The 26,103-nt window shown below is 42.6% G+C and overlaps 1 protein-coding gene across 3 annotated transcripts; it reads left to right on the top strand.

The window, feature by feature from the left end:
* Positions 1-33: 33 nt before the first annotated feature.
* Positions 34-26,103, top strand: pold3 (polymerase (DNA-directed), delta 3, accessory subunit). Of its 3 annotated transcripts, none has more exons than XM_048533398.1 (12): positions 34-134; positions 559-614; positions 2,219-2,321; positions 3,559-3,598; positions 7,358-7,490; positions 11,037-11,307; positions 14,729-14,798; positions 16,322-16,577; positions 18,397-18,506; positions 21,719-21,864; positions 23,059-23,137; positions 23,657-26,103. In XM_048533398.1, exons 1-12 carry the CDS (start codon positions 69-71, stop codon positions 23,878-23,880), a joined length of 1,554 nt encoding a protein of 517 aa, XP_048389355.1. In that variant the 5' UTR covers positions 34-68; the 3' UTR covers positions 23,881-26,103. The 3 variants fall into 3 exon arrangements, with proteins under 3 accessions (XP_048389355.1, XP_048389354.1, XP_048389353.1); XM_048533397.2 differs by having other exon boundaries at positions 39-149; positions 18,400-18,506; XM_048533396.2 differs by having other exon boundaries at positions 39-149.

Raw genomic sequence — 26,103 nt, 5'->3', positions numbered from 1 at the left:
AGGCTCCGCCCGCCGTAGACCCCGCCCCGTGACCTCTCACCCCTCCTCGCTTTCCCGCTTCGGCCGCGATGATGGAGGAGCTTGAGCTGCTGTTGGAGAATATCGAGGAGCTGGTGGCGGATGAGAACCGGATCGTGAGCGGGGGCAGGGTGTGAGGGATTATACACCCGGGAGAGAGGGACGGGGTCCGAATACACACCCGGAATATGTGTGCGCGCGCGCGCGTCCGGGATGCCGGGGGGGGCGTGTAAGGGGGAATATATATACCCGGGGTGGGTGGGTACATGAATGGGAGAATGTATGCCCAGGATTGGGGGTTGGAAGTGTGAGGGAATACATGGGGGGAATGGTGTTGGTGCGGCGGGGAATATACACCGCAGATGGGGGATATTCCCCCAATGTGGGGTTGAATATATACTAAAGAGAGCAGTTGCAGGGAAATATGTTGGAGTAATAGGAACATATGTCCTTGGTACGGAATGGATATACACCCCATTTGAAATGTAATTTCTTGTCTTGCTGCTGTACCTGTTTTTCTAGTTGGATTTTGTTTTTCAGGTCACCTACAAGATGCTGAGCCAGTTCCTGGGCATTCATGTCAACCAGGCAAAACAGTAAGTTCAATGATTTGTGAGACACCTTGCGTCACATTCCACCATCAAATAGTATGCAACAGAACCACTTCTCACAGTCAGATTTCCTGGAGAGGGATCCCTGTGTCACCCACATCTGCGGTGAGGAGTGGAGGGAATGGGCCAAATGTGAAGAGATTGTGGGTATAACAGTTGTGTGTGCTTCATTAGCATTTTGCTATCTGGCATCCTTATTGTTGTAAAACATGTTGCAATAGGTCTTGATAGCCTCAGGTAGGAACAGATCAGATAATAGGTCAACCGTAGTTCTTTCTTTTCATCTGACATAAATTGGAATGGTATGCATGTTGTGGACATATGTGTCACAGTTTGAAGGATGTGTGTCACACTTGTAAAATCTGACGTTAAATTTTCTAATATTTGAATATCATTTGTAAGAAAAAGCTTGCATTTATATTGTGGTCTTGTATAATAGAAGGTAAGATAATATTATAAGAGCAGGCATAGGCTATTTGGCTACTAGGTATAATCATTGCTGACCATCTGTTTTAGTACGCTGTTCCTACTTTGCCTGTGTACCCTTTGATCCCTTTAGTCCTGAGAACTATATCTAATTTCGTTCTTGAAAGCATTTAATGTTTTGGCCTCAACTGACTTCCGTGTCAGAGAATTCCACAGACTCACCAATCTCTGGGTGTAGAAGTTTCTCCTCAACTCAGTCCCCATATCCTTAGATTGCCACTGCTGGTTTTGGACATTTTCCTCATTGGGAAATCCTTCCCAGTTCCCAGCATTTTCCCAGTCCAATCCGCTTATAATTTTATAGATTTCTGTGAGAAAATGCCAGTAAATATAATCCCAGCCTGTCTTGATGCTTCAAGACCCGCTGAGGTTTTCCAGCACTTTCAGTTTCTATTCCACATGACCTCCCTGTTTACCAAGTCTCTGTTCATCTGTGTCTCCTTTCATGGCTGAGTGCCAAGTTTTAGATTTAATAGTTGTGAGATGCTCCGGAATGTTTTTCTATGTTAAAGTCGAGTTTAAATGCACTCGAGTTTAAATGGATGTTATTGAGAATTCTGGAGCTGATATTTTGAGTTTCATAGAATCCCTACAGTGTGAAAGTAGACCATTGGCCCATCAAGTTCACACCCACCCATACCCAATTCCCCTGCCTCATCCCTGTAACCCTGTATTTCCCGTGACTAATCTACCTAGCCCACACATCTTTGGACTCTGGGAAGAAACTGGATCACCCAGAGGAAGGCCATGCATGCAGATATGGGGAGAATGTGCAAAATCTACACAGACAGTTGCCTGAGGGTTCCTGGCACAGTGGAGCAGCTGGGCTAACTCCTCGGCCGCCCAAGATTTAGTGCCATTTCAATTGTTGCTACGTATTGGCTGCCCATGGCTATCTTCCTGTTACTAACTTTAGTAGCCCTCTTTTGCTGAGAGATTCTGCTAGGGTCCATTAAGGAGTTTGTATGGATCTTTTAGCAACTGCTTTTGAAAACAAGGTTTGTCTGCCTGGTTGTGAGACCGATCTTGTTCACCAGTTTAGCTTTGTTGCAAGAGGTTTTGTACCTTTAACTGTGTCATTTTCTCTTCTGTCTGCTTCCCAGAATGCTTTATTACTACGTGGAGCGAAAGCGGAAAGAAAATTCTGGAGCCCAGCTCCATGTGACGTATCTCGTGTCAGGGAAAGCAGTCGAAAATGGAATATCGGTATGTCTATTTGGAACAATTAGTGACATCAGAAAAGTCGACATTAGGAATTGTCAGGACCACTTTTTCACATCCTCTCACTTTTCTATTGTGGAATGCCTAAGGGCAAATAGCCCACCAAGTTTGTGGATTTCATCGCAAACAAATCGCATTCACCTCATCTATCCTTTAAGACCGCTCCCAGTCTAATCCCACTTTTCTGCTCACTCCATGTATCCTTTAGTTAGATTATCAGAAGTAGGAGCAAGGGGAAAGTATTGATCCGTCAATGCAGTTTAGTCGTTCAATAAGATGACAATTGATATGATTACAACCTTAACATCATTTTCCTGCATGTCTCCCCTTCATATTTCCCCCACCATGACTACCACCACCACTCTCCCTTAACCTTAACACTACTTGTTGGTCTGAAATTTGCCTAACTCACCACTGAATATAGTCAATGATCCAGCCTCCACTGTTGTCTGACGTAAAGAATTCCAAAGACGAATTATCTTTTGAGAGAAGAAATGTTTCATGTATCCACCTCAAATGAGAAGTTCCTTATTTTGAAATAAAAGCAAAGTATTGAAGAACTGAAATTAAACAAAGTGTTGAAGAAACTGCAGATCTGGCAGTATTGGTTCTGAAGAAAAGTCATTGCACGCTAAACATTAATTCTGTTCCTCTCTCGCAGATGCTGCCAGATTCTAGTACTTTCTTCCCTCAATTTGAAATATCCTCTCAGTTTTCAATGTCAGAATCCCATAGGATCTTGTACATTTGAATGGGGTCACCTCTCATTACTAAACTAATTATTCAGCCCCTTTTATGATAATCTATAGCTTTATCAGCCTAATTACTCTACTCATTCTTTAAAATATGGTCCCATGCTTGCTTCGGGGATGCATGTATCTCTGGTGTGCCGCTCAGTCACATACAGTAAGAGAATCTCAGGTTCCAGCCTTGATCTGTACTGAATTAGCTGATCTCACCCAGGACATACTTGATTGCTACAGTTGGGCTCAATGCTGCTTGCTGGGGAGAGACTTGCTTCCTGATCTCTGTTACAACAGCACCCTCCAACATAAGCACTGACAAAGATTACAACTGGCATCACATCATCACAAAGGCTTTCTTAAGCAGAATTGGTTGTATGGGCTTGAGATGCTGAGATGTGGCCTGGTAGTCTATCCTTGGATAGAGAGTTTAACTGGCTGGCTGATCACCCACTAACTCCAATATTGCTTTATTCCAGTGTCACAAGGTAGCAGTGGTGAGAGAAGATCAGCTGGAAGGTAAGAGTAGACACCTACACTTAACCCAGTTATCCACATCTGCAAGCCCCTCAAGGCTTTGACCAATTGTTTCTTGGAGACAACAGCATCTGTCTTTTGTGATACTGTGATCCTTCTGCACCAGGCACAGTGCTCAAATTGCGTGTGTTGAAATGAGAAACATCAACTCCCCCTCGGGAGAACAGAGAAACTAAATAGTTCTATTTTGAGGTGAGAAACCCGTTGGGCAATTCTGCCCTTTGCTCATTGGCCAGTTTGAAAGAAGGAAATAGATGTTCTGACTTAGGAGTTACACAAAGTTTTCAGGTACAGCACATAATCGAGAAGGCTAATGGAATGCTATCCTTCATGATGAGAGGAATTGAGTATAAAATTGACAATGTTCTGCCTCAATTATACAGAATGTTTTGAGACCACATCTCAAGTACTGTGTGCTGTTTTGGCCTCCTTATTCAAGGAAGGATACAATTGAAGGTGGTTCAGAGGAGGTTTACTGGATTGATAACTGCAGTAAGTGGGTTGTTTGATGAGACTAGTTTGGTTGGAGAGGGGTGACTTGTTTGAAATACATAAGATCCTGATGGCCTTGAAAGGTGGAAGTGGAAAGCATGTCTCCCTTCGTGAGTCAGTTCAGAACCAGGGGCCAATTTTAAAATTAGGCTTCATCCTTCCAGGACAGAACTTGGGAGTAGAATTTTTTTCTGAAGGTTGTGAAACTCTGACTCAGAAAGCAGTGGGGGAGTTATTGAATTTTTTTCAGACAGTTCTTTAGGATTGGATGGGAATGTGGAATTCTAAGCAAACAGATGAGTCATGATCTTGTTGAATGTGAAGTAGACTTGACAGGCCATATGGTTTCCTTCTGCTTATGTTTTGAGTATTCATATGGCCTACATTGGCTCCCAGTTAAGCAGCCTCAATGTTTAAAACTTATGAATTGTTTTCAATCCGCTCTATCTCTGTACTACCTTCCAGACACTCAGCCCTTATATCTCTGTACTTCAATTCTGGCCTCTTGCAAATGCCTGATTTTGACTGCTGCACCACAGCTGGCTCTGTCTTCAGCTGCCAATGTCCTAAGCTACCTCAGATTTATCTCTGTTTTCTATGTCTTTGTTTTCTTTTTACGATGTTTTCATAGGTAATTGCCTTCCTGTTAGAAGCAGAGTGGGGAGAGAAATTGAGAGAGATTCACTAGATAAGAACAAAGAAAATTACAGCACAGGAACAGGCCCTTTGGCCCTCCAAGCCTGCGCCGATCCAGATCCTCTTTCTAAACCTGTCATCTGTTTTCTAAGATAATGAAATGTGAGGCTGGATGAACACAGCAGGCCCAGCAGCATCTTAGGAGCACAAAAGCTGACGTTTCGGTCCTAGACCCTTCATCAGAGAGGGGAATGGGGTGAGGGTTCTGGAATAAATAGGGAGAGAGGGGGAGGCGGACCGAAGATGGAGAGAAAAGAAGGTAGGTGGAGAGGAGAGTATAGGTGGGGAGGTAGGGAGGGGATAGGTCAGTCCAGGGAAGACGGACAGGTCAAGGAGGTGGGATGAGGTTAGTAGGTAGGAGATGGAGGTGCGGCTTGGGGTGGGAGGAAGGGATGGGTGAGAGGAAGAACAGGTTAGGGAGGCAGAGACAGGTTGGACTGGTTTTGGGATGCAGTGGGTGGAGGGGAAGAGCTGGGCTGGCTGTGTGGTGCAGTGGGGGGAGGGGACAAACTGGGCCGGTTTTGGGATGCGGTGGGGGACGGGGAGATTTTGAAGCTGGTGAAGTCCACATTGATACCATTGGGCTGCAGGGTTCCCAAGCGGAATATGAGTTGCTGTTCCTGCAACCTTCGGGTGGCATCATTGTGGCAATGCAGGAGGACCATGATGGACATGTCATCTAAAGAACGGGAGGGGGAGTGGAAATGGTTTGCGACTGGGAGGTGCAGTTGTTCATTGCGAACCAAGCGGAGGAGATCCCAAAACCAGCCCAGTTCGTCCCCTCCCCCCACTGCACCACACAACCAGCCCAGCTCTTCCCCTCCGCCCACTGCATCCCAAAACCAGTCCAACCTCTCCCTGCCTCCCTAACCGGTTCTTCCTCTCACCCATCCCTTCCTCCCACCCCAAGCCGCACCCCCAGCTACCTACTAACCTCATCCCACCTCCTTGACCTGTCCGTCTTCCCTGGACTGACCTATCCCCTTCCTACCTCCCCACCTATACTGTCCTCTCCACCTATCTTCTTTACTCTCCATCTTCGGTCCGCCTCCCCCTCTCTCCCTATTTATTCCAGAACCCTCTCCCCATCCCCCTCTCTGATGAAGGGTCTAGGCCCGAAACGTCAGCTTTTGTGCTCCTGAGATGCTGCTTGTCCTGCTGTGTTCATCCAGCCTCACATTTTATTATCTTGGATTCTCCAGCATCTGCAGTTCCCATTATCATCTGTTTTCTAAGGGTCTATATCCCTTTGCTCCCTGCCCATTCATGTACCTGTCCAGATACATCTTACAAGACACTATTGTGTCTGTGTCTACCACCTCCACTGGTAACGTGTTCCAGGCACCCACCACCACCCTCTGTGTAAAGAACTTTCCACGCATATCTCCCTTAAACGTTCCTCCTCTCACTTTGAACTCATGACCCCTAGTAATTGAGTCCCCCACTCTGGGAAAAAGCTTCTTGCTATCCACCTTGCCTATACCCCTCATGATTTTGTAGACCTCAATCAGATTCCCCCTCAATCTCTGACTTTCTAATGAAAATAATCCTCGTCTACTCACCCTTTCTGCATAGTTAGCACCCTCCATAGCAGGCAACATCCTGATGAACCTCCTCTGCACCGTCTCCAAAGCATCCACATCCTTTTGGTAATGTGGCGACCAGAACTGTACACAGCACTCCAAATGTGGCCAAACCAAAGTGTTATATAACTGCAACATTACCTGCCAACTCTTGTACTGAGTACCCCGACTGATGAAGGAAGGCATGCCAAATGCTGCCTTGACCACTGTATTGACCTGCTTTGCCACCTTCAGGGAACAATGGACCTGAACACTCAGATCTCTCTGTACATCAATTTTCCCCAGGACTGTTCCATTTACTGTATAGTTTGCTCTTGAATTAGATCTTCCAAAATGCATCACCTCGCATTTGCCTGGATTGAACTCCATAATCGATAACAAACCATTGGACTTGCCTGTCTTGGATGCCTGGAAATCCAGACTTGCTCTTCTAGTGTATGGGAGACTGTATAATTTCCAAAAATGTTGTTTTTATTTTGTGAAAAAAAGGTTGGGAGATTAGACTTGAGGACCTGATTGGTCCAACCCTGATCCTTTGAATCTCACAAAGGAGAAGATAAGGTTCAAATAAAAGCAAAGTACTGGGGTTGCCAGTTGCTTTAATAAAGAGGATACAGAAATCATGCTTGAAGGTGTGGAATTCAGAAATCAGCACTAGAGGCTGTAAGATGCCCAAGTGGAAAATGAAGTGTTGTTCCTTCTAGCTTGTGATCTGACGCTCAATGCCTGTGTCAGGGAAGCAGTTGGGTTAGGAAGAGGTAATAGAGATGGGAGCCTGAATCAGTCCAGGTTCTCGCTCTTAATCAAGATATAGTAACTTGCTGGAAAAGGTGCGAATGTTCATCAGGGATGCGAATGGGCTGAGTTTCACTGTGGTTGAATGCTGAGAATTATGAGGTGTGGCTTCAGGAGAAAGGAACATGTCAAATATACACGATTTGATAGTCCCTGAATTTTCATATATTCACAGCAATGAAAGTGAAGATGCTGGTGACTGCTAGTGTCCACGTTTACAGCATTCAGAAAGCAATGTTGAAGGATAGCAGCCCCCTGTTTAACACTGATTATGAAGCAATCAAGGAAAATCTTCAGAACAGCAATAAGTAAGTAACAAGATATTGTTGGCTTTCATAGCCCTAGCAACGGAACAGCAACTGAAGAAAGTTATCAGACTGAAATTTGTTGTGTATTTTAGAAGTCCATCAATGCTAAGCAATTTAATACCCATCTGTAACTGACTTCAAATATGCAGTAGTGAGCTGCAACGTTGAACTGTTGGAGTCCATGGAGTGTAGGGATACTCGCAGTACTGTTAGGAATGGAGATCTACATAAGTGCAGGCAATGAACATCTCCAACAAGAGAGATTCTAAACATAGCCTCCACGTCATGCAATGGCATTACTGTCACCGAAACCTTCAACTATCAACATCCTGACAGTTGCCATCGACTAGAAACAGAACTGGACTTGAACTGCTCCACCCAGAACACATTCTGTGCCCTTGTCGTTCTCAACACATTCTCCAGTTGTGCTCAACAATGATGAGTACTGATTCTTCATCGACCAAATGGAGCGGTAGATGGTAATCATCAGTCTGTTTCCATACCTATGTTTGATCTGATGTCTTGACATTTGATAGGATCCATGTTTGTGCTGAGGTCTGTCAGCACAACATTTTCACAACTGGGTATCACAGTGTCACTATCACTGTCACGACTGGGACAGGATCCCTGTCATTCAGGGATCATAATGCTGGTGTTTAGGACATTGTGTTGACCAATTAGCTCAATATCTGTTATTAGGAAAATGTTAGTTTGTTATAAAAGTTGTAATAGCAAGTTAGACATGCATAATATAATCAAGCAGAGTCAGCACAGCTTCATGAAGGGGAGATAATGTCTGACAAATTTACGAGAACTCTTTAAAGACATTACAAGCAGAATAGATAAGGGAGGCAGCGGATATGATTATGTTGTGATTTTTGGAAGGCATTGGCTAAGGTATCACACAGTAGGTACTTAATAGTATAAGAGCTCATGGTAGTGGAGATGGTATACAAGCATGGATAGGAGATTCGCTAGTTAGCGGGTGACAGAGAGCTGGGGTAAGGGGAGCATTTTCTGAGTGGTGGTCTGTAAATTAGTGGTGTGCCCTGGGAGTCAGTGCTGAGGCCACAATTATTTACAATATGTATTAATTACTAGGCTGAGAAAAGGCAAGTACTGAGGGTGACAGTCTGCAGAGCGATATAGACAGTTTATGCAAGTGAAATATAATGAAGGAAGATGTGAGATGATTGTCTTGTGAGAAGAGTTTGTGTATATTGGGTTTGTACTCATTGGAATGTCAGGATCCAGCCGAATGAGAGGTGACCTTATTGAAACATATGAGATTCTTACAGAAAAGGTTTCTCCTCTTTATTCATTCACAGGACGAGGGTGTCACTGGCTAGGCAGCATTTATTGCTCAATTCCTAATTGCCCACAGGGCAGTTAAGAGTCAACCACATTGCTGGGGGTTTGGAGTCACCACAAGTGATAAGAATGCTAGTTTCCTTCCCTAGAGGGCATTAGTGAGCCAGATGGGTTTTTCCGATAATCGACAGTGGAGTCACGGTCATCATTAGATTCTTAATTACTGATATTTATTGAATTCAAATTTCAGTATCTGCCATGGCGGGATTCAAACTCAGTTCCCCAGAACATTATCTTGGTCTCTGGATTAACACTCCAGCTGGTAATACTACTAGGCCATCACCCAACTCTCCTCTTGTGGGAGAGCACAGGTCCAGAAGGCCTAATCTCAGAATAAGGGGTTGCACATTTAAGACACAGATGAGGAGGAATTTTTTCTGTCAGAGGCTGGTGTATCTTTGGAATTCTTTACCACAGAGGGCTGTTGAGACTAAGTTATTAAGCATATTCAAGGCGAAAATAGACAGATGTTTAACCAAAAAGGGAGCCAAGAGTTATTGGGAAAGGCAGGAAAGTGGAGTTGAGGACTGTCAGATCAGCCATGATCTCATCAAGCGTGGAGCAGACGTGATGGGCCTGCTTCTACGTCTTTTGTGATCATTGGGTATGTTAGCTATTTGCACAGTAAATGAACTTTCATCTTCCAGTTCTGGTGCTAATTGTAACATATAATGTTTTGAGTATTTAGTTGTGTTGGGCATTAACTAGAGGTTCACCGATGCTTCGCTCAGACTTCCTTTCATTGGAGTAAGCTAGAAGCACAGTTATTGTGTTAGGCAGTGCATGTTTGTAGCGTGTATCCCTTTAAACATGAACTTAAATGTTTAGTCTCCAGTTCCATCCTTCACCGTATGCTTTCTGGATTAGACTACTGGCTATTTGTGCTAATAAGGGACATTCAGTAAAGACAATATCCTGGAGGAAATGGTGATTGTGAAAATATTTTATTAAAGTGTAGTCACTTATATAATTTAAGAAATAGAACAGCCATTTGCAGTGTGTTGGGGGAGTGGATGAATTCAAATTAGATGAAAATCTGGAGTTTGAAAAAATAGTCTAATGATGATCAAGCAGCCACTGACAATTGTTTTAAAAATCCACCTGATTCAGTAATGTCCTTTAGGGAATGAAATCTGCCCTTACTGAGTCTGTCCTGTGTACCACCAGACCCACGGTAATGTGATTGATTCTTAACTGCCCTCTGAGCAATTAGAGCTAGACAATAAATGCTGGGCTAGCCAGTGATGTCAATGTCCCATGAAGAATATTTTAAATAAGTAATATGAAATGATTGAATAATCTGCTTGAGTGAAAGTACTTGAAAGATTGGTGTTCTTCAGAGAAGTGGGTCCTTCTCAATGTCCTGGCTAATATCTATCCTTTTCAGAGTAGTGCCATAAAGCATTTATATCTACTTAGAAGGCAACAAGGGACAGGTTTAAACCGAGGGGCACCACACCTCTGGCAAGGGGATAGGTTGAGATGGAGAGTTCATGGTAGCCTAAGCCAGTGATGGGGGTCAATTAGCTTAGTTGACTGGATGGCTGGTCTGCAATACGGAGTGATGCCCACAGCATGGGTTCAATTCCCATTACTGGCTGAGGTTACCGTGAAAGACTCTCCTTTTCAACCTCTTTCTTCGCCTGAGATGTTTTGCCCTTCAGGTTAAACCTGTCTCTAACTGCTTCTCCAACGAGGAATTAACCCCCAAATGCAGCATCAGATTCTACCCAGAAGGCAGAAGGTTTAATGACCACCTATGTAGGTTAGTGCTTACAACAATATGTTACACACTGCACTGCATTGGGAGTGTCAGTCTTGTTTCTCTGCTCAAATTTCTGGAGTAAGACTCAAACTTACAACATTCTGACCCAGCAAATCACAGCTGGCGCTTTACACTTATCGATTGATGTTGACTTTCTCAATCTCGGGCATAGATTATGCCACGTTCTGTTTTCTCTCATCACTTTTCCGTGAGTACAGAAAACTTTTTCGGAACGTAAAACAGTACTGCACAAGAACAGGCCCTTTGACCCATCGTGTCTGTGCCAACCATAATGCTAATCTAAACTACTACAGTCTACCTGCACATGGTCAATTTCCCTCTGTTCTCTGTCTGTTCATATGTTTGTCTAAATGCCTCTTGAATTTTGCCGTTTCTCTTTTTGATTGCAGGTACAGTGCTATTCAATGTGCTGGTGCTGTTCCTCGGTCAGCAGAGGAGATGGCTCGACTGCAGAAGTCAGTGCAACAGTCCTCTTGGTGTTCAAATGAGATGGACAGCAGCAGCAAACCTGTCGTTAATGGCAACTTGCGCACGGCCCCTAAAAATGTTCCTCAGCAGCCCAAGGGAATCATGGGGATGTTCTCTGCCAAATCCACTGCCAAGACACAAGATAAAGAGGTGAAAGGGGAGCCTGTCGTGGTCAAAGACACAGAAACTGCTGTAAGTATTTGACAAATATCATGGACAAGAGAGAGAAGTGATTTGAATAATTTTTACCTCCTCTCCAGCTCACAACAGACCTTTTCATGATAACAAGGTATAGAGCTGGATGACAACAGCAGGCCAAGCAGCATCAGAGGAGCAGGAAGGCTGATGTTTCGGGTCAAGACCCTTCTTGTTTTTCTTCTTTTTATTCCTTTTATAAACAGACGTTGGTGAGTTTCTCCAAACCTTGTTTGTGAAATCACAGCAAATTCTTCAGGATTATGAAGAGTAGGATTTACTGCATTCAAAGCACAGAGGAATGGATCATGATACACATTTAGACATATTCAAAAGAAAAAGAAATCAAGACAAGAAAAGCTGCTGGTTACTTAATATCAGAATTATTTCATGAGGATTGAAGTGTCTAGTGAGCCAATGTCCAGCAGAGACAAATGCAAGGAATGCTGGAGAAACAGTAAATGTTTTAAGTTCAGTCTGACTCCTTCAAACTAAAAAACCTGAAGAAGATTTGAACGACTTGAAACATTACATCAGTAGAAAGAAAACAGAGTTAATGAGACCTGCTGAGCTTCTCCAGCATTCTCTGTGGTCACTTCCGGTTTCCAGCATCTGTGGGATTTGGCTTTTATTTGAATGTCCAATTTAGGTACCTTCAGTTGTTGTGCACAGAGGTCATTTTTATAGAAGCTTCTGGTGCACTTGAATTGTTGATGAAGGTGATGAGGTTGTAGGCTGCCAAATGGTTCACTTCACTTTTTTTCCCAAAATTAGACTTTGCGGAGACCTGAAAATCGGAGCTGGTGGTTTAGCTAAGCCTGGCGTTTTTACTGTTCGGGTTTTACCAGCTGACAGTGGAACAAAGCCAAAATTAAATAAGTAAAGGCAGTTTGGACAAATTGGTAGTTTCAGTCCTCATTTCCAGCTTTTTGTGGTAAATAGCTGGAAACAGATGCACCAAGTCATGTCATTATCGGTTTCACTGACCTGCTTTGTTCAGAGCTAGTTGAGGTGGACATTTTGTCTATTTGTTCTTTATAGCTGGACCGTTCATACAATTCAAGGAGGATCACAGCCCCACAGATGAAGAGTTTGCTTTTGTTTTGGTAAAGGCTGGGCATCTTTGGAAGCAGTTAACTTGTATTTTCTTTGCTAACAGAAGCCATTCTAAAATCTGGCAAGCATCCGTTTTTAGAAAGAAGGAAATTTAAGCAACATAATATTTTCATTCAAAAATGAATCATACAGTTTAGTATTTCTCTCTCACTTTACCAGGGATGGTGGACTCAACCTCTGGGTAAAATTCAGCTGAGGCTTTAATTACTCACTGATTCATTCTTGGAGTTGGATGCAAGAAAACCAATTCAATGGACTTGTCCAGCTGGACAGAAGATGCCACGGGCAAAGAGAGTTAGCAAGGGAGTTGAAAAAGACTGAAATAAGATAGTTAAAAGAATGGCCACTAAATGTGGAGTGAGAAGTCCAGGGGAGTAGTCACAGGCTGGTATTCAAGGAGCAGTTAGTTTTATTTTACATTAAACAAGGGAGGTGTGTTCTGATTTCGGTTCTCAACGCAACCTCTGCCATTAATGACTCAAAAATAGTTCAGAAAATAGGTGATGAAGATGATGCAAAAAAAGGATTTGGACAGGTTAAATGAGTGGGCTAAAACTCGGCAAGTGGAAAATAAAGTGGAGTGATGTGAGTTTATGCATTTTGAAAGGAAGAAGAAAGGACCTGAATATGAGTTACATGGAGAAAGATTGCAGGAAGCTACAGCACAATGGGATTTGGGAGTTCTTAGTGATGTATTGAAAAGGCCACATTAAAAATACAAGTTTAGCAGGTAATCAGGTTGGCAAATGGAATGTTAACCTTTATTCATAAAGTGCAGTATAAAGTTAGTTAGGTTATGCTAAAACTATACAATGTACTAGCCAGACCACAGACGGAATGTATGAACAGTTTAATTAAGGAAATATACCCTGGCATTGGAGGCAGTCCAGAGAAGATTCACTAGGCTGATCTTGAGAAGAGGATGATTAGTTTGGTCCTGTACTTAAGGGAGTTCAGAAAAAGAGGAGGAAACTTTATTTAAACTGATATGATTTTTACAGGATTTGACAAGATGCAGAAAGTTTGTTTCACCTTGTGCGTCTAAAGGCAGCGGACATAAATTGAGAATGAGGAGTTGCACATTTAAAACATAAAGAATTTCTTCTCAGGGTAGTGTATCTGTAGTATTCTAGATCAAAGAGAACTGTTGAGGCTGGGTTGCTCATTATATTCAAGACTGAAGTCGATATTTTTTTTAATCAGTAAAGGCATGAGGTTTATGGGGAAAGGGCAGGAAAGTGGAGCTGAGGATTATCAGATCAACCATCTCAGCAAATGACAGGGCAGACTCGATGGGCTGAATGACCTACTTCTACTCTTACGTTTTATGGTCTTACGGATGGCTGTCATAACCCTGACTGCACAAGCACAGTTGCATCTGTGAAGCACACCAGTTTTTTATGGTAATTGAAATTCTCTTCAGGAAAATATTTCTGATTTGTAGTCAGCATTATAGTAATTACAAGCTAATAAAATCAAGCATATCATGGTTATCTTCTATTCACTGTGACTTAATTGTCTTTGTGTGGTAATTGAAATTAAAATGTTAAGTCCCAAATGGAGTTAAACTGTTTGATAAACACAAGAGTCATATTGAACTTGAAATGTTAACTCTGATTCTCTTTCCACAGTTGCTGCCAGACCTGCTGACCCTCTCCAGCACTTTATTTCTATCTAAGCTGTTTCACAGTTTGAAACCAGTTCTGTGTAATCAGGTTACCAAAGTCTGGAGGGAGAATTTTGATGTAATTATTAATACCATAAATGGGCCAGAGACCCTTTACGTTACATTTTCACCCTAGAACCATTCATACAAAATTTTCTGTTATTTCTTTAGCCATGGTGACTTTATTTATATTTAATTCTCTATTTATATTTATTTATAATACATGGCACATTGCTGCTAGATGTGAGTTTTAAGCAAAACTTGTGATTTTATACTTGCATGTGTGTTGTTCCAACTAGCAGCAGTGTTAACCATGCAAAGTCCTCAGTTTAATATCTCTGGTTTTCCTGCACCCTCTCAATGTTATATTGGAAAGTCTGCCTGGATTTTGATGTTCAGCCACTGAAGTGGAGCTTTACCTTCCGTAAGGCTTGGGGGATAGTGGTGGTATGTTGTGAATGCTTCTTCTGATTCATATGCCATTGTCCCAATTCCTCGATGCACGGACTATTTTGGATATCAGATGTGTTGTCGGTGAATGAGGTACCGACAACCAATCTGAAAGGTGACAACATTTTTTTCATCAATGAGTTGTTTCATTATAACCAAATGATTTTTCACCCTTTTCTCTTCCAGGCACCCTCAGGGACTAAAACAACAAACAAAGGGAACAGCTTCACCAACTTTTTTCTGAAAGCCAGTGCTAGTAAGTAAACATCATTGGCAGCCATGCCTTATTTTCCTGGACTGTGAACTGTGAAATTCCCTCCCAAAACCTGTCCACCTCACCTTTTAGAAATTACCTTCTTAACCAAGATTTTTGGACCTTATCGTTCCATATAAGGCACAACGTTGAATTTTTCTCTGATATACACTCCTGTGAAGTCCCTTAGGGTTACTTACTAAGTTAAAGTCACGATGTAAATGCATTTTAGTTGTAGTAAATTAAATGTCTATTCTGTGTGCCCCAGAGATGGTTCCTGCTCGCTCCTCCACAGTGGTCTGAAAAGGTGGCTCACCATTACTTTTTCAAGGACAATTAGGGTTGAGCAAAAATTGTGTTGATCTATCCAGAAATGCCCAGATCCTGTGAAGGAATAAATGAAGAATCTTCACATGCATCCCTGAATTGTTCAAGTCAACTGCTTGCTTTGCACCCTTGGGGTCTTAGAACAAAGAAAATCACAGCACAGGAACAGGCCCTTTGGCCCTTCAGGCCTGTGCCGATCCAGATCCTCTATCTAAACCTGTCATCTATTTTCCAAGGATCTGTATCCCTCTGCTCCCTGCCCATTCATGTATCTGTCTAGATACATCTTAAATGATGCTATCGTGCCCACCTCTACCACCCCCTCTCACGTTGAAATGGTGACCCCTAGTAATTGAGTCCCCCACTCTGGGGCGGGGGGGGGGGGGGGCGGTGGGAGCGGGCGGTGCGGGGAGGAAGCTTCTTGCTATCCACCCTGTCTATACCTTTTATGATTAGACCTCAATCAGGTCCCCCCTCAACCTCCATCTTTCTAATGTAAATAATCCCAATCTAGTCAACCTCTCTTCACAGCTAGTACCCTCCATAGCAGGCAACATCCTGATGAAACTCCTCTGCATCCTCTCCAAAGCATCCACATCCTTTTGGTAATGTGGCGACCAGAACCGCATGCAGTATTCCAAATGTAGTCGAACCGAAAGTCCTATACAACTGTAACATGACCTGCCAACTCTTGTACTCAATGCCCCGTCCAATGAATGAAAGCATGCTGTATGCCTTCTTGACCACTCTATCAACCTGCGTTGCCACCTTCAGGGTACAATGGACCTGAACACCCAGATCTCTGTGTGTCAGTTTTCCCCAGGGCTTTTCCATTTACCATATAGTTTGCTGTTGAATTGGATCTTCCAAAATGCATCACCTCGCTTTTGCCTGGATTGAACTCCATCTGCCATTTCTCTGCTCAACTCTCCAATCTACCTATATTCTGCTGCATTCTCCGACAGTCCCCTTCACTATCTGCTCCTCCAACAATCTTAGTCTCATCTGCATCTTAGTGTCTTCTATTTTAGTTACTGATTTTTGTTTTTGTGTGTATCAAAATTTGCAATAATGCCACACCTTATTTAGTTTTAAACAGCTCAAAGCTGCTTGTTGAGGAATAATGACTGTTGCGTGTGTGAGAAATATGAAGTCTCATTGAAAAATACCCTGAACTAAATCTGCTTCAAAACCCACAGAGAAAGGTTCATCTCCATTCAGTCAAGCCACCGAGGAAGAAGACTTTCCAGCCAAATCCACTCAGGAAAACCCAGAGAAAGGAGACACCCCTTCAGTTGAAGATAGCACTGTCAAACCTGTATCAGACAGCGACAGAGGGGGAGATGGAGAAAGATCCCCCACAAGCATGGCTTCAGCACAGAAGTCACAAGCAAATCAGGAGAAAATCCAGACAAAGAAGGACATAGCGAACAAACAACAAAAAGATGGACAAAGGTTAGTTGTGAATGGGTGGTTGTGTGTCGGATGCTTGGATGGACAGATGATTGAAAAATACAAATCATCAAACAAAATATCATTATAGACAAAATAAAACAGAAAATAATAAAATGCTTGTATAGTCATGAACGCTTCAATAAACAGTTGCAAAATGCAAGTTTGCTTAATTTGCACTACAGAATAAAAAGATTGGTTTCCTTCAATCTGTATTTTGTTTTGAAGATTGTGTTGTCAGGTCGAGTTTGTTAAATTTTTGAGCGTTGATGAACTTCGTGAGCTTTATCAAATGAGGGATTGTGCTGTCGCATAATCTATTTATTGCATTTGTGATTGTAGAACAATGCCTTTCTTTGTTCCGTCACATTTTTTTGAAGCAAGAGATTGTGTTAAGATTCCATCTGATCGTATGACTGGACAAATCAGATCCCAGCAAGAAACTCAGCTTGGAAGATGTGTTGTTTGTTTTGTTTAGCTACACTGTGTGGTGGCCAGCCACTGAAACATGTATTTGCATGAAGTTGTAGAATTTCTTCCAACTATCGAACATCAGTTTAATACACAAAAGAAAGCAAGTTATGTACATATTACAGTTAGAGAGGTCTTAACACTGACATTAAAACAAAGTTTTGATCCATATTGCAACGCTGTTACAGAGATTCAAGTCCAGAGGAATTATATTCTTGTCTCCACTTTTGAAGTTTCTATTTAACTGACCGCATCGAGTTTCTGCTTGTTGAACTGTAGAAATAGTTTTATGATTTCTGTCCATGTTTGATGGCATGAACCGTTCACAGTCCTGTGATAATGGGAACTGCAGATGCTGGAGAATCCAAGATAACAAAGTGTCGAGCTGGATGAACACAGCAGGCCAAGCAGCATCTCAGGAGCACAAAAGCTGACGTTTCGGGCCTAGACCCTTCATCAGAGACTCTCTGATGAAGGGTCTAGGCCCAAAACGTCAGCTTTTGTGCTCCTGAGATGCTGCTTGGCCTGCCGTTCACAGCCCTGATGGCCAATATTGCCTCTAAGCTGTACATGTATGCAGCCACTCCCATGTTTTGCGCATGGTGATTGGTATCAACATGCCAGTCATGGCATTGACTTGCAGTTCTGAAGTCCCTGCCAATATGCTAGCATTGGAGCTGGTAAGAAGATTTGAGGGAACACTAGATGGCCTACACTTTTTCAATTCTAGCAGCCTGAAGATTTTTATTAACAAAGTGTGGAGCTGGATGAACACATCTGATGAAGGGTCTAGGCCCGAAACGTCAGCTTTTGTGCTCCTGAGATGCTGGTTGGCCTGCTGTGTTCATCCAGCTCCACACTTTGTTATCTTGGATTTTCCAGCATCTGTAGTTCCCATTATCTCTGAAGATTTTTATTCCCAATTCTCCCGCCTTGGAAATCTTCTCAAACTAGAAAAAACACTGCTGCAGTGACTGGCTTCCTCTGAACTGAACTGAAATCTGCTCAGAGAATAACCTTCCCCTTCTCAACTGAACTGTACTAGCAGAGAAACTCAAACTAACCTCTTAACTCTTAATTCTTCTCATAAAACCCTGGTGTACAAACTGAAGTAAACTAAAACAAAACTAATGATTTAATGTGTTTGCACTGTCTGCTATAAACCCAAAAGTATAAACATCTTATTCTATTAACATTCCATGGCTTCTCCCAACCCTGCCATGATGTTGTTTATCTCGTGCTTTTAATGTCAATATGCATAGAGCAAATTGGCTGTCCACCTGTTTTTTGTTATTATCTAAAAGACCATCAGAAATCATTGACTAATTTGAAATATCTTCCTCCTCTAAAGTAGCAAGAAAACCAAGCGCAATGTTCCATTTACCAGTGAGGAGCAGGAGCCTTGTAATAAACGGAGGAGGAGGATCAGACAGCCTCAGTCAGACAGTAGTGATGATGAAGGTGATGTATAATTTTGCAATTTAGTTTGAATCCGTTCTGGCCAGAGAATAAATATTTTCAATTAGGAAAGAAATAGTTAGGTTAGTCTTACTCAATTTTAAGTTTTGAGATGGATGCAAACCGTGAAACAGTATTTGGCACTGTGGTGTATGCTTTCAGTCTTTCAGTGGATGGGAGCACACTGGCTGGGCTGTAGAATTCCTAACCTCTGACCTGCTATGGTAATCACACTATTTGCATGACTGATCCAGTTCAGCTTCTGGTCTCTGGCACTTGTGTGGCACTAATGTTGTTTGTCACATCATATAAACTTGAGCAATGTCCTGTCGCACATGGACACAAGTTGCTTCAATATCTGAGGGGTCATGAATAGTGCTATACATTGTACCGTCATCAGTGAACATCCCCGTGTTCGACCTTGTAATGGAGGGAGGATCACTGAATCAGCTGAACATGATTAGAACACGGAAACTATTCTGACAAACTGCTGCATTGATGTCCTGGCATTGAGACAATTGACTTTCAACAACCACAAGCATCTTCCTTCTGCTAGGTATGATTACAATCAGCAGTGTGTGTCTGGGGCCTTGGATAATGAGGAGGGAAAAGTAAAATGGGCAAATGTTGCACCCTCTGCAATTGCATGGAAGGTGTTGGGAGTGGAGGAGGAGTGAACCAGGGTGTCCCAGAAAGAACAGTCCCTGTGGAATGCTGACAAGGGAGGAAAATGTGTGTCTGAAGGTGGCAGAAATGACATTTAATGGTTCTTTGGATATGGAGGCTGTTAGGGAGGGAAACGACCGGGGTATAACTATCGTTGTGGAAGGGAAGGGATGAGGGCAGAAACACAAGAAATGGGTCAGACATGGGTGAAGGCCCTTTCAACCTTGGATGGGGAATAAAGTGGATATTCTGAGACCCTCCTGTGGAAGGTCGCATCATCAGAATGAAGGTGACGGAGACAGAGAAACTGGGAAAATGGAATAGAGTTATTACAGGAAGTGGTATGAGAGGATGTATAGTCGAAGTAACTTTGAGAGTCAGTTAGTTTGTAGTGGATATCGGTCGCCAGCTTTTCTCCAGAAATAGAAACAGATATGGAGGAAGGGAAAGGAGGAGTAAGAGATGGACCAGGTGGAACATAAGGGTTGGCTGGATATTGGAAGAAAAATTGGTCAATTTTTCCAATTCCAGATGAGCAGGGGTAGCAGCATTTATTATGTTATTGATGTACCAGAGAAAGAGTTGTGAGGAGAGACCCAAGTAGGACTTGAACAAGGAATGCTGTATGTAACTGACAAAGAAACAAGCATAACTGAGCTCGTTTCTGTGATGAAAGTGAGGGAAGTTAAAGGGGAACTATTTAAAGTGAGGACGAACTTAGGCAGGCAGAGAAGGGTAGTGGTGGAGAATGGGGGTGGTTCAGGCCTTCTTTCCAGGAAGAAGCAGAGAGATCTGAGATCATCTGATGGGAATGGACATAGAAAGGGATTGCATGTTCACGGTGCATAGGAGGCAGCTACTGCAAACTGGAAATCTTGAAAGTGACATAAAGCATAAGACAAATCACAGATGTCAGTGGGAAGGGACTGAACAAGAAGAGAGAAAATAATGTTCAGTTTGGGAAAAATAAGTTCCTCGGGACAGGAACAGGTTGAGAAAATGGATCTGCATGGGCAGTCCTGTCATGGATTTTAGGAAGGAGGTGGAAGCAGGGCTATATGAGGTTGGGAGAAGATGAGCTGAGAAGCTATGACAGGGGACCCCAGATGAGGTGAAGTTAGTAATGGTTGTCGAAGCAACAGTTTGATGTTCGATGGTGGGGCCATGGTTGGGCACTCTTCTCAAATGCTCTAGAGCTACCACCTAGGTTGTGCAATGTAGAGGTCAGCACACCAGACAACAACGGCACTAGCCTTGTCAGCAGGTTTGATTACAAAGTCATGGTTAGATCTGAGAGTACTGACAGCAGTAAATTCAGAGGGAGATAGGTTAGAATGGGTGAGGAAAGCAGAGAATTTAAGGTGACCAATGTCACATTGACACTTATCAATGACCAGCTTGAATACAGATAAGACACTGGGGAAGGGTTGAGGAGAGGAGAGAGAGTTTTGGAGGCTGGTGATTGAGTTAGTGGGACAGGGAGAGGATTCCTGCCCACAAAAATGGGCACGCAAGTAAAGACTATGGAAGATAAGTTTGATATCTTGTCCTGCATAAAATTCATTAAGGTGGGGATGGAGCTGAGTACTTTGGGTACAGGTTGTTAAGCATCAGAGAGAGGAAGGTCAGAAGGTTTGGTAAATACCCAACGGGAGATGGGATAAGAGGAAGGGATGGAGTCAAAGGGAACTGGAGGTGAGTAAGATTCCAGAGGGGCATAGGCACCTCAGAGTTGTTACAATTTGCATTCCTTAGTATTTGAAAGGAAGAGAAAAAGTTTCTTGTAAAAACATCAAAAAAGCTGAAGAATGAAGTTGAACTGAGGTGTTGGACAGCTTTGAGATAGTGTGAAGCAGTGCTGATGGAGAGGGAGGACAAGATTATGCATATGGCAGCAAATAATACTGACCGTGGATTTCGTGATGCAACAACAACACCTGCCTGAAGTTAGCTCCTTAGTTCATACTTGGATTGAGGCTGTAATGAAGCCAGCCAGGAGCTAAGTGGCAATCTTTGCAGTTAAGTAAGAGGACGAACAATGTTATGGGAACACCGCTGCTCCCATATTGTTATGACTGCTATGCATGAGTAAGGAGAGCTGCCCAATACTGCTGGATCAATTTCCTGGACTCTAGGTAGATAGGATTTTGAAGAAGGCATTTGGTCTGCTTGCCTTTATTGGTCAGTGCATTGAGTATAGGAGTTTGGAGGTCATGCTGTGGCTGTACAGGACATTGGTTCATCTGTTTTTGAGAGGAGGATGTTTTGACAAGGAGGAGGGAGAAAAATGATCTTGGACGCTTATAAGATGTGGAGTTACAAGCTAACCTGTGCTTTGAGAAGAGTGCCCAAGGATTCATACAGCTTGGAGTCTGCTGTTGATGGCAAGGCTGTCAATGTTTCAGTGGTGGGGGAGCCAAGAGGGAAAGTTTTGATTTTACCTGCACCTGCTTTGAATAAATTCTGATCAAAATTGAACATTGCATTTATTTTGTTTTCAGTATTGGGCAGCTCTCCTTGTCACTCAAGTTCTTGGTTTTCTGTTCCAGTAATCCCAGACTCCCCTGAAGCTTGTACTATAAGGACTCCATCCCCATCCCCTGAAGAACCAACTAGGGAAGAGGATACATCACTTCAGTGTCTTGCAGACATTGAGATTAAGCCACAACGTTGGGAAAATGCAGATGGATCTGAGGTAAAGCACAGTTCCTCCAGCAGCTAGTTTATGCAGAAATAATTTGCAGTACGGTTATACAAAGTTCCAGGCGGGAGCGGTGGCCCATATCTAGATGTGAAAGGAATAGAACAAGCTGCTGCACTAAAAAGCAGTCTTTAAGTTTGCAATCCAGGATTGGACCCGCCTAGGTTTGTAGTGCTGACTTTGCTTTAATACCGTTAAATGTCGTTCATTTTCTAGAGTCACACAAAACTGCACTCTAGAACAGAAGGTGGGACTGGTGCAGTGATAGAGGGATTTGAAAATCAGGATGGAGGTTTAAACAATAAGTCCTTGCTGGACTTGGAGCCGGAGGCTGTTTGACCAATTGGATTTGCACCAGAGGCACCCCTAAGCATTGGGTCCTACTTTCTTCCCACTATGTCTCTCAGCTTCATCAGCCTCATGTGTTGGCAAATTTTCACTTAAAATGATGCTTTCCACATTTATGTGCCCATTGGGAGAAGACCATGCATGTTTGATATAAATCTGAATTCATGTCAGTGCACCAATTACTCCTCCCATTCCAACATTTTGGAAGGGCCAAAAATCTCAGATAAATGTGTCAAAAGCTTATTAAAGATCTTTGACATCACATTCAGGACTCAACAGTCCAGCAAGTATTTTCTCTCAGGTGGTAACCTATTTTACCCAACCTCTTCATCGTCACCTCAACCTTTATAGTGAACTGATACCAGTATCTCCCTAATGTTCATTATCTGAGTTGAAATAATGGGCATCTGAATAAGATTCAGGGAGACAGTGGCATTGTGTTAGTGCGTAGTGATGACTTCATAAAACTTCATTGTGTCCAGATCTTGTAAATTTTTGTCCATTATTGATCCAGTTTTTTTTTTGAGACTTTGAGACTGATTCTGTTTCAGACATCCTGTCAGGCTCTGCTTTCTAGGTTATTATAAGTATTTTGTGTATCTATGTTTTTAAAACCTTTTACTTTTTACCCATCACCTTAGTGTCCACTGATTACTGACTCTTTTTGCTGTACATGTTGAGGCTGTGGTCGTATTATCAAGTGACAAAGATAAATATTAGAAACCAGAATGAAAGCAGAAAATGTGCATCTGGTTGATCAGATGCCATCTGGAGTAGAGAAATTGGTCCGTGTAACAGCTTCATTCCAACTTCCTCTATTTCCACTCCTCCCCCAACCAGAAAGCAGTGGGAGTGAAACGTAGGAAACGGCGACGAGTTCTCAAATCCAAGATGTTTCTGGATGAAGAGGGTGCTATGGGTAAGATTTACCAGTTAATACATGATTCTTAATACCATTTGTTCAGTTATCAGGAAGCCCACACAATGTGAAGGAAAGGGTCCTCCGATTGAAGAGGCTTTGGGGGTTGATGGAGTCCTCTTACTGGAGAGGCCAGGGTGGGGCTTGGTCTGCAGCTCAGCTCGAGTTGAAGATGATGTTGAATTTTGGTTCACTTTGTGATGGTAGCCAGGGATGGAAATGGAGTCAGTGGTAAGAACATTGTGTGGTTGCTTGGGGATGAAGCAATGGCTTTGATCTTCCTAGCATTTCACTGAAAGAAACTGCAGCTAAACCAAGACTGGATGTTGGACATGGTAATTGGACAGGGCAGGGAACTGAGAGTTTGGCATTGTATTTGTGCTTGTGGAATCTATCGTATGATGCTGTCGAGATTCACTGAAACTACATTTAAAATAGTTTGTGTCATACTCCTATATAGAATATATCTATTAAACCTCTTTACATTTTCCCCCTTCCCTTCCCCATGTTCTATATCAGTGACAGAAAAAGTTTATCAGAGTGAGTCGTGCACTGACAGCGAGGATGAGTTTGTGGCAAAGCAACAAGAGTCGAAGAATCTCTTGGGACCCAAACCTACCACCACAAAGTGCACATTGGGAAGCAAAGACCAGCTAAAGGAGCACAAAGATAAGAAAGCATCAGCCTCCAGTAGGGCAGGCAGGCAGGCGTCCATCATGGGATTCTTCAAAAAGGCTGTTTAGGAGCACCTTCCATCTGGTCTCATGCTGACCCAAGCTGAATCAACCAGAATTGCATATGCGTCAACAGTCATCATGGACAGACATTGAGATCCAAACCAAAGTCTGAAAAGCTAACCATTGGCTCTCGGTTTATTTGAAACAAGCTATAAACAAAAAGAAAACTTGGTGCTGGACAAGTCAGGTATTGAGGAAGATCACCCTTAACTGAGCAGCTCACATACCTCGAGTGGCACTCAATTTGGAGTGAAGTTACCTCTAGAGACAACTTCTCATTGCACACTTAAACATTGTATATTACTGTCCAGAGTCTTTATGCTCTGTCACTGCTTTGGGAATAATCTTCAAAACTTTATTCTATATGATACCACTACTTGGTATTTCAATGGGATGACATTGACTAACTGGATCTCTTCAATTCTCTGAAGTGATAATCACTAATAGTGTTTCAAATAGGAGCCTTTGCGTGTGATAGTGACAGGACCATGGGGTTGGGTTTTAACCATCGCCCTGGCTGAGTCTGTTTCAGCAGAGTGTGTTTAAAAATTGATTGTAATCAAAAACAGAAGAGGAAAAAAGGCCTGGTTGTTTGTTTTTGAAAAGCAACTTTTGTGAACAATTTCAGGTGAGTTGAGGTTTTGACATTTGGGAGGATAAGCTTCTTTACTCTGTATGCTGCCTCGGCCTCTACTGTTACAAGTGTTATTGATGTACATTGCTGCCTTGTACTCGTTTTGTGTCCTGGTGAAATATCTCAATAGTCCTGTAAAGTCCTCTGAGCAGGTTAAGGGATTTTAAGCAACTTTCCTGTAGTGCTACTGTTGTCCCCATCATGTTCAACGCTGGGAACAGTTTGATAGTTTCACAACAATCCATGATTAACTTTCCTGCCTCACCCTCTGTGACCAGGGAAATGTCTATAGACTTTAGAGGGCATTACAGTGTTGTTTGCACATTTTCCACAAGTCACTGGACAGTGAACATGAGCACAACACAATTAATTTAGTTTCATTTTCCTTAATTTGGCGCTAAACCCAGCATACTTATTGCCCCGGGTAATATAAGCCATGCCTTCCCACTCTGATTCTGATATGTAACCTGGTCTATGTAGCTCCTACATTTGCACCAGATGATTACATTTCTTTACTGAGATTACCCCCAGCCCATATCCCAAGTGAGCTCTAAGGAATGCTTTCAATGACTGTTTGTCTGCCATTGTCTAAATACAACCTCTGAGACAGGACGTTAAGTTTGCATTTTCATTTTACGGTCTGCATTAAAGAAGTTTATCCTAACTCTCAACCAGTTCTGTTCAGTTCAACTTTGGGATCGGGTACACTTAAACTGGTATTCTTGAGAAGTCTTAATCCATAAACGATAATGGGAATTGTGGAGACTGGCAGAGGCCCTGACAAGGTGCATATTTGTAAATGAACAGTGCTGGGGGAGTATCTCATCATTTATTGTGATCCTCCAGGCCTAGGTGTAAACTGACAGTGCCTAAAGTTTATCAAGTTCTCAATATCATGATATTTGTGCGAATATCCTGCTTTGCAGTGTAGGAACACAGGACACATGTCCTTCCACATACTGATTTAATTATTAGTCTGAACTGTCCAATGCCAGATTTTTGACATTTTTAAATTTCTTCAATTAAAATTGTATTCATACTATGTGTCTTTTTCCAGCACAGAAAGCACTGCTTACTACCCCTAGCCAGTTGCAATTCTGAGGACTGTGAGGAGACGGTTTCTGTGGGAGAATTCATTGATATAAGAATTCACAATCATGAAGGGGATTGTCAATGCAAGATGCATGCAAGTTCCAGACATAATCTCATTCGTATTTCAGGCCTTGTAAATGGAACTGGGCTAGCCTGGGTGGGGTGGGGGTAGGTGTTGAAGAATAGGGAGGTAGGTGGATAGGTGGGTTGGATGAGTTCTAGATTTGAGTAACTCAATTAACAGTTTTCTGTTTTAAAGTTTATCATACATGAATAAAAGTTCTCTTAAGTAATCCATTTCAAATTATCTAGTGTATACCTGCGCAGCAGAAGGTCTTCACTCAAAAGCACTGGAGACAGGCAATGGTAATGTCAATTGGTTGGTAATCCAGGGTCCTAAGCTAAAGTGGAATGTGGATTCAAATACCTTGGCAGATGGTGAAATTTGAGTTTAATTTTTAAAAGCCTGTAATTAAAAATGAGTAGTTGATGAAGAGTGTAAA

This window comes from Stegostoma tigrinum, chromosome 6 (assembly GCF_030684315.1).
Source record: "Stegostoma tigrinum isolate sSteTig4 chromosome 6, sSteTig4.hap1, whole genome shotgun sequence".
Lineage (NCBI taxonomy): Eukaryota > Metazoa > Chordata > Chondrichthyes > Orectolobiformes > Stegostomatidae > Stegostoma > Stegostoma tigrinum.
Note: the sequence above shows the minus strand (reverse complement) of the source record. Positions and strands in the feature narration are given on the sequence as shown.

Coding starts and splice junctions, on each gene's coding strand:
- pold3 (XM_048533396.2), top strand. CDS start 69: ATGATGGAGGAGCTTGAGCTGCTGTTGGAGAATATCGAGGAGCTGGTG. Junction 150..558: donor GGATCGTGAGCGGGGGCAGG/GTGTGAGGGATT, acceptor TTTGTTTTTCAG/GTCACCTACAAGATGCTGAG. Junction 23,138..23,656: donor GGATGAAGAGGGTGCTATGG/GTAAGATTTACC, acceptor GTTCTATATCAG/TGACAGAAAAAGTTTATCAG.